Source organism: Conger conger, chromosome 9, assembly GCF_963514075.1.
Source record: "Conger conger chromosome 9, fConCon1.1, whole genome shotgun sequence".
Classification (NCBI taxonomy): domain Eukaryota; kingdom Metazoa; phylum Chordata; class Actinopteri; order Anguilliformes; family Congridae; genus Conger; species Conger conger.
The window spans coordinates 47,274,157-47,289,698 of record NC_083768.1 but is presented as its reverse complement, the minus strand read 5'-3'; the positions used below and the strand labels follow the sequence as shown (position 1 = coordinate 47,289,698).

At 42.7% G+C, this 15,542-nt stretch overlaps 1 protein-coding gene across 7 annotated transcripts in view; it reads left to right on the top strand.

The window, feature by feature from the left end:
* Positions 1–15,542, top strand: part of elmo1 (engulfment and cell motility 1 (ced-12 homolog, C. elegans)) — a 115,017-nt gene that overhangs the window by 39,080 nt on the left and 60,395 nt on the right. For 5 of the 7 annotated variants that reach the window (XM_061254965.1, XM_061254969.1, XM_061254964.1 and 2 more), the window contains 7 exons: positions 2,516–2,615; positions 3,021–3,172; positions 3,941–4,019; positions 6,646–6,687; positions 7,044–7,094; positions 9,147–9,269; positions 9,732–9,860. In XM_061254965.1, the coding sequence (XP_061110949.1) occupies positions 2,516–2,615; positions 3,021–3,172; positions 3,941–4,019; positions 6,646–6,687; positions 7,044–7,094; positions 9,147–9,269; positions 9,732–9,860 (676 nt within the window). The remainder of the gene's footprint in view (positions 1–2,515; positions 2,616–3,020; positions 3,173–3,940; positions 4,020–6,645; positions 6,688–7,043; positions 7,095–9,146; positions 9,270–9,731; positions 9,861–15,542) is intronic. The other 2 variants (XM_061254971.1, XM_061254970.1) reach the window with 1 other exon arrangement.

Below are 15,542 nucleotides of genomic sequence, written 5' to 3'. Positions count from 1 at the left end.
TGGTGATGGTTGTCACTGTGACCCACAGTGTTGTTTACTTAATAATGAAAGACAGATTATTAGTGTGTGTGGAGCTTAACTTGAGGATAGTGTTGTCTCATGGGCAGCATTCCTCTCCATTGTGGTTCGAGTTGAGATTATTTTACCGTTTGTCTAAAACAGAATCTTAGTAGTGGGAGTAGAAAATGGTTGAAAAGGCTTTCTCTAAATGGACTGATTCTGCTACACAATGGCGATTAGTGAATTTGTTTGCCATTCTATCTATCTGGGGAACATTGGTGTTGACAGAATTGTAGAAATCTTCTTTTGAGTATTTTCCATCTGAAAAAGTCAGTGTGTAAGGCAGTTTGGGAAATGAATGGCTACTTTAATAATGAGTTCCCTCCACCTAGTCTTGCTTGACATCAAGCCGTCTTTTGTAGACGTCGGATATTTTGAGAGTCGTTTTTAGAATATTGTGTTATTATTACTGTGCTTTCTCACTGTACATCACATTCTGCACCAGCAGGTGAAATCCGTGAAATACTTTTTGATTTTTTGAAATACAATGATGCCAATGGGAGGTCTGCAATAACAGTTCCCAAGAGCCCCTCAGTGTAGCCTTGCCCCTCTGTTCCAATAGTATTTCTTTGGGGTGATCACATGACTGCCCACTGCCATGTGCAAAAAGCCTACTCACAACGAGCAGTCAAATGTTAACGAATGTGTGAAATAATACAACCCCCGATGCTGCATTTAACCTCTGTGCTACCTTCTGGGCCTGTACGTGTGTCTTAATTAACAACAGTCCCAAAAAACTACATGTGGACCAAGAGCAGGGCATTTGACCTCAGAAGAGCAAGTTGTATTTCTATCTTCGGACAATCAGATTATCAAATGAAAAAATTGTGACTTAAATGGAGATGCCCATTTAGCAAATATGTAGGTTCATGACTATTGCATGCGTGCAAATTTGCCAAATAATTTTGTATTTCTATTTTGTGTTTTATTTCTGTAATTAACCCAGTTTGATAAGTGTTTGTTTCTATTGCTGAATGTAATCCCTGTTCTGGTTATTGCCTTACAGTGACTGTTCTGTTTTTGCTTCACTAATTTCCTCTCTTTTCCTTATATATTTATTCTTCATTATCCATCATTGGTTGATTAGTGATTGTGATGAGCATATGTTGAGTGTATAATAGAGTTGAAAGAGGAAATGAGTGAGTTTTCCTGAATCATTTAATTCGGTATTTATTTTAATCTAATTTTATGTAGTAATTTACTTTTCAATGTCTATTATATACAAGCTAAATATAATTCTTAAATGTTCCTAAATGAATTATCAATGCACTTGAAAAAGCACATACTGCACATACTCAATTGAAAATGAATTGTAGACTTTAATAATTAACCTAATTGGTCTCTCAAACATGACTGTTAATGTACCTACCAGCAGCCATTGCATATTTTCAAACTGAGAAACATTAAACAATTTTATAGGAATGGCATTATCTACTGAAGTAATATAAGCAGACAGGATATATATTTTTTGTTAATATTTAATGAGAAAACACTTGATCTAAAGCAATTTGAAGCCTGAGATTTCAGAAGGAGGCAGTATTGTTCAGACTGCATTCAGTACCTGCCTTTATAATGCCATAAGCACTACTAAAAGCAGCAGTTTTGTACAGTCAACTAAACATAGCAAGGAGATTATTAACAATTTTTTTACAGAAATCCAGAGGAATTCTGGAGGTACAGACCCATATCAGTGAAAACTATGTATATTTATGTCCATTATTATATGCGTATGTGTATGTCAATCACAGACAACAGACTATTTTAAACTATTTTAATCCGGGCCCCATGTCTAATTAACATGGTTCAGTTGATTTTCATACGTTATCTCTTCAAAGTCTTCTGAGACATCTGTAAAAGAAACTATCCATCCAAAAATAATTGTCTTGTAAATTTTGACTCCTTATCCAGAGGCGCTGAAGATTTCCTGTACATTTTAATTTAATATCATAATGTGTAATGGAGTGTCTCTTATCCTCTAATTAGATTAATCGCCTTTTCATTCTATCAAAAAGCCCTGCTATACCCTCTGGGTATTACAGAGATACAAGGGAAAGGTGATAACTGGCATGCACTTTGATAACTGGCGTGTCATTGAAATACAAACTGAATGCGATATTAGCATTGCAGGTTATTCGTAGGACTAAATCTGCTTAATAAACCCGAGTCGCTAACGTGCTAACAACGAGATAACCTTGCATGGGAACGGCATCCGAGCTTTGCTGACTCGCCTGTGCTGGCTCCCTGTGGCGCCCCCTTTTGGTTTCAGACGCAGCAACGCTATCGCAGTCACCCCGCTCTCTGGCGCCGCCCTCCTCTCCGAGCCTGTGGCTGCAGCTCTGTCCTCTGTCCGCCCCGAAACGACCAACCCACCCCCCCTGCTCCTGCTCAATCGCTTAGCCACGCTACACTAGCTAACAGAGAGGAGGCTATTACGTTGTCGTCTTGTTTCTTCCAGCTTCGGGGACTTGTTGTCGTTCACGCTGACGGCGTTTGTGGAGCTCATGGACCACGGCATCGTCTCCTGGGACACTTTCTCCATGGCCTTCATCAAGAAGGTACAGGGCCGGGTGGGGAAGACAAGGCTCTTAACAGTTAACATGTTTAACGTCATAAAGTGCAGCACAAAAACGCAGCCAATCAAGTACCTCTGTCTTTTGGGAAGCATTCCGGATTGTCCTTGCTTGATGTTTTCCTTTCATTTTGTTTTTTTAGATAACATGATAGCTATTTAGCTGACACTTTTATCCACAGAGACTTGCAGGGGACAATCCTCCCTGGAAGTAATGTGGGGTTAAGGGCCTTGCTCAAGGGCCCGATAAATAGCTGCACTTATTGTGGCTGCACCGGGGCTTGAACCACCAACCTTCCGGGTCCCGCATGTACTGCATGTAGCATGTTTCTATTTATGTACTCATGCATACACACACACAAACACAATTTATTTCATTTTTGAATCTCAGATTGCAAGCTATGTGAACAAATCTGCCATGGACACTGCGGTGCTGCAAAGATCTCTGGCCATCCTGGAATCCATGGTTTTGAACAGTCAGGATCTCTACCAGAAGGTGGCACAAGAGATCACAATCGGCCAGCTTATACCGCATCTCCAAGGGTGAGGAGCGACTCAGTCAAACGGCAGTGCCTGAATATCGAAACCAATGCGACGATTGATTTCAGACGAGACTTCACATGTTAAAGATAAAAGAATCAAGAACACTGTTTTCATTTTATCATGTCTGCAGTAGTTACAGTATTAGTGTAAAAAAAATAAATGCTGACACTTTGGATGAGATTCTTCAGAAGTTGAAGGGATAATATTCAGCAGAAATTTTCGAAGAAACGTGTGGACATACTGAGCTGATTTAGCACACGGCACTTTATATTTAATCTGATATTTTAACTGTAAACTTTTAAAAACTAACTTTTCTTTTTGTGATCAAAATGTTTTATTTATTTTCTGGAAAATAAAAATTATACAGGGGAGAACAGAAAACAATAGGGGGGGGGGGGTACAGACAAGTCATTGAGATGCAGACAAGTTATATCTCAAATAGATCAGATTGGAGAACATTAATCAACATGTTACTTTGCAGTCAAAATAAATTGAGATAAATCAGAAGAAAACCACTTCCAAACATCAACTGTTGCCGGCTTCATGCATGTATTCATGCATATATCAGGTGTTATCCAACGCTGCAGAATTGTTTTTGCAGAATCATCACTAAGCAAACATAGGTAAAACTAACTTGAAATATTATGTGAGCTATTTCCTCTGCCAAAGATGCATTTCCATTAGTGGTTACATTAATAAAGTTTTAAGTCTTGAATCTTGGTGTGTGATCAGCTGTTGTCCTTTAGCTGCTGTTATCTCTTACAACAGGACCGACCAGGACATTCAGACATACACCATCGCCGTGATTAACGCCCTGTTCCTGAAAGCCCCTGAGGAGAAGAGACAGGTAAACTCGCTCTCGTGTTTTCCGCTAACGTTAGCTGTGTGGGCTGTGCTGAGCGCTAGTGATTAATCCAGGACGAGGAGGCCCAATCCAACGCATCTGAATGAGGCTGCCTCAGCCAACGGCCACACTGCATTCTGACTGTTAACAATCCACACCTCTTCATAGAGGTCGTCGTCCAAAACCTCTAGCCTTTCCGCATGCTCTTCGATAATGCGCCGGTTTGTGTGGGTGCGGACAAGGGAACGCTGCCTTTTCATTTTTAAAACTGGTCCCATATTGGGGAAAATGTCATTTCCATTTCTATGTGGATTATAAAGGAGTTGAAGGTGTTATAAAGACAGTGTGAAAGTGTCAGTTCACAGTCCCCAAATAAATCCACACAATCCGTATGAAGAAAATGCTAATTTAAATCAGTTGTTTAAATCAAATCCAAGTTCTCTGCACAGACGGTTCAGTTCGTTGGAGCTAACCAGCCAATCAGAATAAAGGTTCACTGATGTCAATGAAACTTTTACTAAAACAGCCTGTTCTTGAAAGTTTCATGGTAGGTGCTGTTGAATGGACATGCAAAACTGGATTGAGATCTTGGTACTTAAAACCACACACATCTTGTTATGAATATCAGGACATGAAATAAAACACTGGAAGGGTATACCATATGGGACCTTTAAGGGATTATTTAAATAGTAAGTCATGATACTGTAACTGAACCCTTAATTTCGCCTTGCGCCAGTGACTTTACAATGCTTGTTTGAGTAGATTTCAAATCACGGTCCTTGAGGGCCACTGTTGGTATTCCACCCTCCCTTTATTTGGGAGTCAGGTTTGAAGATATTCTGGCCATTCATTGCAGTAATTGTTTGGTTAATTACCCAGGAGAAAAGAAAAACAGGGCTGGATTTGGATTCAATAGCCACATTGGATGATCGCTGCTCTAGAGGAAATTAAGAAAATAGTGGCACTCCAGAAGCATGGATGTGTGCTCCTGGTCTGTAAGAATACAGCTATCTTCTTCATTGTGTCTGATTTACTGTAGCTCTGAAAGTGTTGACTCATGCTACGAGAGGGGTTGACTCATCACTGCTTTAATCCCACTGGCATCATTCATTGTTCTGCCTGGGTCTGGCTACTTCAGATACCAAAGTCCCTTCTGAGAACCTGCTTTTGAAGTCCTCAGATATGAGACTGAAATTGAACCATAACCAAATCCCAAATGATGTAGTTCTCAAGGATAAACAAAAAGGTCAGCATATTTGGTAGCTTTGCGCAATTCAAAACTTTAACTTGAAATGATTGGAAAAAGCTATAAATGACTTTTTAAAAATACCTTCTCCTTTGCATGGCAAAACTTGGGAAAACTTTTACATATTATGTGTTTATCTGCCTGGATGTTTTACTAAACAGATTCAGGCTAATCCCGGAAACCTCACTCTAGGGCACAATGGCCCCTGTAGCAATTGGACTTAGAACCTCTCGGTAACCTCCCCAGTTCTCTGGCCGCTACACAGCACTGCCGCCTGTTGAAAAAAATCCTGTGACTGTGCGTGGAGCGGAGCTTCCGCCCACCCAGAGCTGACTAATCCGTTTCTCTGATGGGGCTGTCAAGCTTCTCGCTCTACTGATGAGGACCATGAAGTTCCTCTGCCAAGCACTTCCTCCACTGTATTTCTTTCATTAGTGATGACATCACAGTGGTGTCACTATAGCCCCTCCCAGCAGTATAGAAAATGCTGGAAGCTTTTAGGGAGAATGTTGCGCAGCTTCACGGCACCCAAACAAGCCAAGGGCTGAACACGCCAAGATACTATTGGCCAGCTTCTGTGTGAAGGCCACCCACATTTAGATTTGCTTACTAATGCATTACAACCACACAATGACATTGACATTAATGACAATATATTGCAGAATTCCATTGAACTGCAATTATGAAGTAGCATTTACATGGGCTACACCACATTACATTGCAGTTACATTTACATTAATTATATGAAATTACAAAAATACAAATATGGTAAATGGTAAATGGCTGGCATTTATATAGCGCCTTTATCCAAAGCGCTGTACAATTAATGCTTCTCATTCACCCATTCATACACACAGTCACACCCCAACGGTGATTGGCTGCCATGCAAGGCACCGACCAGCTCGTCAGGAGCAATTGGGGGTTAGGTGTCTTGCTCAGGGACACTTCGACACAGCCCGGGCAGGGGATCGATTTTAATTTCCATTACATTTCCATGTGTTGTAATCAAGTATCCATAATTTCACCACATCAAATATATGTATGGTTTCTGTCCATTAATTGTATAAAAATGACATTTGCTCTATTATTATAATTTAACAGGTTAGTGTTTGTTTGGTTATTGCAGAACTGAAATGATCCATTTAAGGAACAAATCTCCCTTTGTGCAATAGCCTTCGGCACGGGTACAGGGCGGTATTGATATCACAGGCATGCCCTTGTACGAGTCTCTGTAGGGTACGTCTGTAGGAAGGGCGCTGGAGCCCTTTAAAGATGTGCTGCTGTTCTGCGCCGCTCATGTTCTGCCGGTGTTTTGGTTCGGACAGGGACGCTACTAACAGTCAGCTTTTCCTCACTCTCTCTCCCCGCTGCGCTCTGTGGTAGCTCCACGAGAACCACGTGAACATCCTCGACTGTCCCCTGACAGTAAGTGTTGTGCAGCCTCAGGCCTCTAAAAGAAGCGACGCGTCTGCAGAATCACGCATTATCATTATTATTATAATTATAATGATCATTATTATTATTATTATTTCCCTCTGTGGATATGCCCCCCCCCTCCCCTCCCCTCCCCTTCCGCTCTGGTTGAGTTATGTTGCTGTACCGTGCTGTCAAGCCTTGTGAATGAACGCTTCTGAAACCTGGCTTCTGTCGTCGGTCGTGGTGCTGTTAGCGCATGCCTGTGCGCACGCGTGTGCATGCGTACGTCTGTGCGAGGTGCATGTCTTTGAGTTCCTGAGCTGTGGAATAGACCGGTCTGTGTGCGTCTGTCTGTCTGTCTGTAGGAGATGGCCCACATCCTGGCTCAGAAGCAGCTGCGCTCCATCATCCTCAGCGTGAGTATGAACCCGCCCCCATCACTCTCAAAACACCTCCCGGAAAAAAACGGCCTATCGCCGCAGGGCATCAACGCGGTCCACTACACTTTCAAAACAGATGTGTTAAAAGCAACACGTTACGTGTCATTTTTAACACACCTCCATGTCTAGTTAAGGACAACACATTTTGTGTCACTTTCAGCAAGTCGTGTTAAAAAGTCTCCCTTTTGTGACACATAAATCGCATACTTATAACACAGAAGTTATATAACACAAAAGTATTAACTTTGACACAATGTGTTGAAAGTAAAACAAAAGTAGTATTGCAGTAAGTGTCGAGTGAGTGTAGATCCAGCATATCTGGACTCATCTGAGTGGGAAGATGAAAGACCCTCGCAGTATTAGTTTTATTAACAAGGTGATTGAGCCCACCAGGAAACCAGAGGTTTACATAACACTACGATTGGTTTTCAAAGTGGGAAAGTAAGCTTTTGAAATGCTAATTTATGATTTCCGACTCTTAGATCATGCAAGTTGACAATATACAAATGTTATTACATTATATTATGTTAGATTTGCAGGTAATGTGTGTGTCTGGACAATTTTTGAGGATAAATGGCAAACATCCCAATAAATGACATTTGTACATGGCAGTATTTCGGTATTTGGCCAGTATTCCTTCACCGATATAACCTATGTGCTATTTAACGCCCTTAATTTCCAGTACAGATGTTAACCAATCTAGCATAACCGTTCTTTGTTCTGAGTAGCTGCCATATGCCGGATAGCTGCCAAACAATACCTATTAAAAGCAAAAAATGAATTCTTTAGGGATATGGACTACAAGCATAAAAACCTGACAGAACTTGAATTACATTGGGAACTGCTGTCAAGAGGAATGACAGTTAGAAATGGAAAGTGGTTTGGTAGATATTTTGGGTGCTGGCTTCCAAACCAAACTACGCAGCACTGTGCTTTCGCCTGCTTGTAATTCAGTACATTATTTGGCTGGTGAGCAGGATGCAATTGCTGTGTGTTGCTCACAGCCATAGAGCTGTGGCTTTAAAAAAGAGATATACAATCTCTCCCTTTATACTCCATCTTCATACTAAAATAGGCCCAGCTTGAATATGGCTGTGACATGGTGTTCACTGCACTCTCAGGAAAAAAAAAAGGCTTCTTTGGATCGTCTCCAGAGAGGAGACAGTTCTTTATAGCGGCCTTTCTCAACCTTTTTTCTTTCTGTGGCACACTTTCTAAGTTCACTTTCTAAGAATCTCACGGCACGCCACTCTCAGAATCGAGTGACATATATTGAGGTAACACGTGAGCAGTAGGGCTTCATCTTCTTTTGGGGGTTGAATTCAGAGATAATGTATTTTAGTTGCATTTATTTTGTCTTTTGTGAATGGGGTACAGTGTTTCTGATTTTAGGAAATTGTGGTGAGGGGACTAAACTGTACATGAGGGTCATGTGAACTTTTGGAAAAAAAAAATTCTCATTGCACACCTGAGTTTGCCTGATGGCACATCAGTGTGCCACACCACACCGGCTGGGAAACCTTCCTTTATGGAAGCGTTTACCATAGGTATAGTCTGAAAGCTCCCAGACAAAGAACCATTTTACCATGAGTTACTTTGCCAAATGGATCATTCAGGTATGCCAGTATTCAAAGATAATTACAAAATTATTGCCCTTCCATTACATTAATAGCATTTGGCAGACGCTCCTATCCAGAGCGACGGACAGTTGATTAGAATAAGCAGGAGCACAAGGCCCCAACGGATGCGCAAATCTCATTGTGGCTACACCGGGGATAGAACCACCGACCTTGTGGGTCCCAGTCATGTACCTTAACCACTACGCTACAGGCCCCCTTCCTAATATCAAAGTTTAGTGCAAGTAGCCTAATCTTACTCTGGAAAGTGTCTGCCGTTTGGATTTTGTGGGTTAGTTCTTGGTAAACTCTGCCGTGGAGATGGTGATAGAGCTTGAAGTGGAATAAGGGTTCCAGTAAGGATTGTGCTATGTCGAGTCAAACTGTGAAACAAGCTTTCCTCTCGCTGCAGAATGTCATCCGCAGCACCAGGGCCATTAAAGATGAGATGGCCCATCAGCTGTATGTGCTGCAGGTGTTGACCTTTAACCTGCTGGAGGACCGCATGATGACCAAGATGGATCCTCAAGATCAGGTACTGTACAGTTAGTATAGGTGGCTATAGTTAAGGAAACCGTTTTAATATTCTTATTTCATGTTGTATTTCTTGGTTATAATTGGTTCTGCTATTGATACTGCTTTGTGAAACTATGGCTTAATGTGAGTTATATGATTTATTATAATAATTACAATAACATATTTTATTTGTTATGTCTCAATGCTTACTGTTTTGAAAGTGTGATTCCGTGTAATTTTGCTCTGTGGAAGCTATAGTTCAACCCACTCAAAATAGTCTTCACATATGAAGTGTTTGAACGGTGGCCACTAAGAAGAAGTGTGCGTAAAGCATTTCATCTCAAACCCTCTGTGTCCGATGAGGTCTCAGGGCTGTAGAATCCTCAGTGTTCAGAGAAATGTGCAGTTGGCCCATGTCATTTTTCCCGGAAAACTTTTCAAACTAGACTGCTGCAAAACTTCCCCCCCTCCCTATCTCCAGGCCCAGAGGGACATCATATTCGAGCTGCGCAGGATTGCGTTTGACGTTGAATGTGAACCAAACAACAGCGGCAGCATAGAGAAGCGAAAGTCCATGTATACCAGAGACTACAAAAAGCTTGGATTTATAGTAAGTAGGATTGTTGTTTTTTTTGTTTTCTGGGCTGTATACATGTGGTTATGGGTATGGGTTCTGTAGAATGTTCCAGAGTTAACCCAAATGCTGTCTGTCAGTGCGGAATTGTTTTGGATTCAGATACTTTTCTGCGCTTTACTGAGCTTGTCTGGTGCATTGGAAGTGCAAACCCTGCATGGTCCTCTTGGTTGGCTCAATGGCACGTGGTAGAGAAGTATTTGAATCCAAAACAATTACTGTATATATTAGACCCAGGTCTGCTGTCTGCTGTCTGCTATGGGTCAATGCTAGAGGGCATTTTCAGCAGAAGTGCAGCACAGTGTGTATGCTGGAAGTGCTTGTGCGGCCAGTCTGGTCTCCAGTGATGGGATCTTCTCTGAGCTGACTAGAGGGCAGCAGAGCACTGGTGTCACTTATGCAGGGATGCAAATTACTCATGGTTTGCTTTGCAATTTAGTGACTCAAACTGTGAATTGAATAGCAATTTCATGGAAGTGTTTCTAAATTCCATTTAAAGCTATTTGCCCATTACACAAACTGTCAGTAACAGTTTTTTGACAGATTTTGTGAAAAAGTTTTGATTAATTTCAACAACCTGCTCAATGCTAAATGTTCCTGTGTAGTACTCTGCAAGTTAATTTAATAAGGATAAATTATTTTGTTTGTTATCTTTGCAACCGAGACTGGAAGAAATTATTTTCCAATTACTTAATGAATAAGGACTTTTTTTTTTGTTTACTTTTAATTTCAAATCATTGCTGATCACTGATTCTTAATCATATCAGATTGATGCTTTCAACGATCTTCGAAAAATTAGAACTTGTGATAAATTTTTGGCGGCACGGATGGTGCAGTGGGTAGCACTGCCGCCTCACAGCAAGGAGGTCCTGGGTTTGAATTCCGGTCAAACTCTGTGTGGGGTTTGCATGTTCTCCCCGTGTTTGCGTGGGTTTCCTCCGGGTACTCCGGTTTCCTCCCACAGTCCAAAGACATGCAGGTTAGGCTGATTGGAGAGTCTAAATTGCCCGTGGATATGAGTGTGTGTGTGAGTGGTGTGTGTGCCCTGCAATGGACTAGCGACCTGTCCAGGGTGTATTTCTGCCTTTCACCCAATGTATGCTGGGATAGGCTTCAGCCCCCCTGCGACCCTGTTCAGGATAAGCGGGTTAGGATAATGAATGAATGATTAATTTTTACTTTTATTTCTGTTCACAAGTTATAACATATTTATTTGGGAACTGTGTGTTATCACTCATTAGTCTCTCAGGCCTCGGGCATTGTGTCATTTTTAATTCACTTGTATTTTAATGCAGTGCATTAAATATGAAAGCCTAGTTAGAGGCAGAGAAGCGTATCTTGCCTGGCTGCTTATCTGCACATTTTCAGCATGGATCACATATAGTGTCAAGATTTCTATCTCGACCACTGCATAGCATTATTTTCCCCAAGCAATCAATTCTCTCCTCCAGATTGGCATTTAAAAAAATGTAAATACAGTCGGCTAAGGTTCATTCAGTTTTGACTACATACAATCAGGAATTAAATTCCACCTTGCTACTGTATTACAAGTCACATATCTTACAGTATGAGCACAACGTGAAAAAAACACACTATAGCAGTGTCCTTCATGGTCACTGAAGAGTATTTATGTCTGGGGAATGGATTTGGGCCTTGGGTTAAAGTTCCTGAGCTCAGAAAAGGGTTGTTTGTATTTTTTTTCTGACTAAGTATTTATGTCCCTCCTCCTGACTAGCCTCTGTGTGAGGCCTCCATTCGCTTATGTAGCTCTGCTGTGTGTTTCTGCTCTTTATGGTAAAAAATACATCAGGAATGTAGGTTATGGCGTCAAATAATGTAATATATTTGCAATTAAATGGAGTATTGGGGGCTCACAAAAGCAGAAATGCATACAGATATTAACTGTCACAAGATAAGGCGTTTCTTACTCTGGATCCCATATGAGTGTGATCACCATGAATTAATATATAACTGTAACATACTGGTTTTATTGTATTCCTGGGGCAGTATTATTAGAAATGCCAGTGGGATTATTATTTTATCTGTAACCAATCATTAGCTTGCCATTATGAGACTGGAGTTGTATGAATTGGAAAACGTATCTCTTTCATCTCCTACTATGAATTTTCATTACTGGAACGCTTTTGAAAGAATATTAAACTTTCTGAATCGCCGATGGAAGCAAAATATTGTCTGCTTTCCAGAATAGGGGTTGCTAAATCCAGACAATATGATTCGCCAACATAAATCTATGTGTCTGGCGCAGGGCTGATAGTACAAGTTGCGGTGAAGCTTTTGTGATATTTCTTAGTGTCAGAAGCAGTCATTTCTGGTAATAGGGCTGTTGGAGAGCGCAGCGTGGAGTCCAGACGACTGAGAATAGGAGCGAAACAAAACTCCCAACGAAATGTGGGTACAGCAGGGTGTCTGTGTGGGCGTCCGCTTTGATAAAACAAGGAGCGTAATCTCGCACAAACATTACACTTCTGCAGTTCCGGAGCCTTCTCTCCATTACCAAGCAACCGTCTTAAGTTAAGCGTCCAAAAAGTACCGTGAAGACTCACGGTTCCTCTCCGTCGAAGCGCAAAGCCTGTTCCAAATGTACTTTCTTCTTTAGGTTTCGGTTCCGACCGTCAGGGTCGGTTGCTCGGGCGCGTTTGGCCGTTTAACGAGCAGGGAAGAGGATTTTTGTTTGATGCCGGTCAAAGAAAGGAAGGATTTCTCTGCATCCGTATCTGTCAAATCCACAGCACTGGAGAGCCTGGCAGATAATTTACTGTAGAACCAACCCTAGAGCTTTACAGAGTCCTGGATTTAGAGTGTTCGATATAACGTTTAGTCCTCCGCACATTCAAACTGCCACAGGTACATCGACAGAAATGAAAATAAAATCCACTCGTAACTCAGCACTCTTCACATCACTTTATTTGAACATAAACGGACATTTTTAATTTTTTAATTTTGAAGGAAGAAGATCATTGCGTTTTGTAAGATTGCATTTCTGTGTGTGCAAATACATTTATCATTTATATTGCATTATCTTGACGTACATTTTTTGCGTGCCGACAGTTTTTGTAACAGTTTCTAGCCTGTGAAGTGGGTTGCTGCGGTAAGATTATTTCACCTGTAATAATTTCAAATGTTTGTCTCGGCCCTGCTCTGTGCTCTGGGCCTTATCAAAAAAACTGGACGGCCAGGCCCTACACACGTCGGTTCGAATTATCCACCCTGGCCTTTCCTGCGAACCGCTTCTCCAGGAATTCAGTCTGTCTTTCTGCGAGATCCCACGTTTCCTTGTTTCCCCTCGAGAGGCAGCCCTACCGGTGGTTTCCGTAGCACGCGGGGCAGGGAGGTTAGAGTGACAAACATCACCGCAGGGCTGGAGGTTTGAATCCCAGGTGAAGCTCCACTCTTGTACCCTGGAGATGAGACACTTGAATTATGGTTATTACAGCAAGCATCCATCTGCATAATTAGCCAACACAAGACAACGTGAGCGATGGGTTTCAGCCATTACTGGGTAATGAAGTCCGCCAAGCAAGTAAATAATGTAAATAATGTGATTCCTGTGCCAAATGATAATGTTTTCAGTCGACAAACAGTACTGCTCTCAGTGTAATTAGACCTCTATAATGGGGGTCTCAGAGTAGCAAATCTAGTGTCATAACAGGGGAATACTAACACTGAATTCTCAGAAAAAGATAAATAGACCGAGGAGATTCATATTTATTTCTCCCGTCCTTCTGAGCCCAATGGGTGTTGAGTGCGGGATAAATTCTCAGCGCTCTGAATCCTCTCCCCCCCTCTCTTGGGGTGTTACGCGGGCGGAGAGCGGAGAGGCTGGGTGGAAATCAGACTTCTGTTTCCCTCTGCTCCTGATTGTGCGGGAGAATTACACGGCCCCCCGACTTCGATAAGCCGCCCGCGACACTCCCGTGCTTACGTCCCTCCCTGCGTCTCGTCCGGCAGTGCCGCCGTGGCGGACCGGATCTGTCGGTGGAGATAGACCGCTCCGCCGCTCTCCGCCGCTAATGCTAATCAGTCACGCTTCCCACCCCGGATTCCCTCACCGTCCGTGGCCGGCCTGGATGGCGGGAGCTGAGCCAAATTCAGACGCACTTCCGTGTGCGAGAGGGCTATGTTGTGACACGCGTGTCTACGAATCTAGTCTGTACCGGTGCGAGTGCAGTGGGAACTGCGGTAGCTGATATTTACTTCATTGAACATTCTGTAATTAACGGTATGCAGGCCGAATGTTTTCGGTCTGATGGCAGGAGGGAGCAGAATTGTATTCTGTTGGCTTATTCTGTCGCTATGTTATTTAGCTTGCATATAGTACTTGCTTATGATTTATTGATGCGAACAGCGAACATTTTTAATTTAGTATCCTGTAAATTGCCCCAAATATTATGGAACTCATACTAGTCTGGCACTGTTGAATTGTAAATAGACTGCATTTGAATTGATGCCTCTCATTCCCCCATTCCAACACACCCACCAATGGCGGTAGGCTGCCATGCAAGGTACCGACCAGCTCCTCGGGAACAATTGGGGGTTAGGCGTCTTGCTGAGGGACACTTGGACACACCCAGGGTGGGGGAATGATGCAACATCCCGGCTGCCAGACGACCACTCTCACCTGCTGAGCTAATGTCTCCCCTACTCCTACAAATACAATTACAACTAATACACTCCTCCTTCTCCTCCTCCCTCCCCTCCTCCTGCTACTGTTGCTGCTGCTAATTTTGTCTGAAATCACCTGCATTTGCAGAGTGAACAGTGAAGTGTTCAGTAAAGCGAGAAGGGCTAATATGTGCTTCGATGAACATTCGCTCTGTAATCCGTCCCCCACCGGCACATAATTCTGCCCAAGCTCCTTCAGACAGGGAGTTTCTGGGTAATAACACATCGATAAAGTGATATATTTGTTTCAGTACCTCTAACACGGTGGGGACTGTCTTCGGCTGTTTAAACCAGGTCCACCAGAGGGGTTAGGCGTTCCATATCATCCTAAAAGAACAGCGTATACTCGATTCAAAGACGCGCCACATGATAACACACCTATTAAGTGATATATTTGTTTCAGTACCTCTAACAATGGTGGGGACTGTCTTTGGCTGTTTAAACTAGGTCCACCGGAGGGGTTAGGCGTTCCATATCATCCTAAAACAACGACGTACACTCGTTTCAAAGACGCGCCACCGTACCTGCGGTTTAGTGAACGGAGTGCGGGTGCGTGGGTGTCGGGGGACGGGGGGTGCGGCGGTCTGGTACGGCGGAATGAGTTTCGTCTGGAGAAATGCGCTTCTGCCCCGGAGCTGCTCACGCAACGCGCGAGTGTGTCGGCGGCGGGATCCGGCCTTCCCCCGCGGAGTCGCCAGAGCTGACGCACTTTATAAGGCATTAAAAATGAACGGAGGACCGACAGATGGGGGAGGAATGAAGCAGACTTTTACGATCAGATTAAGAGATCAGAGCAGAAGCACTGCTGCACAGCGGTTTCAGAGGGATGTGCGGAGAGGAGGAGGGGAGGGGGGGTAATGGAACTAGAAACACAATTAAATGCTTTTTTGACTCCTTGTTCATTCCCTGCAGTGTTACCTGTGATAATAACAGTGTTATTTAAGCAAAATATCCAGTATATAAAATACATGTAAT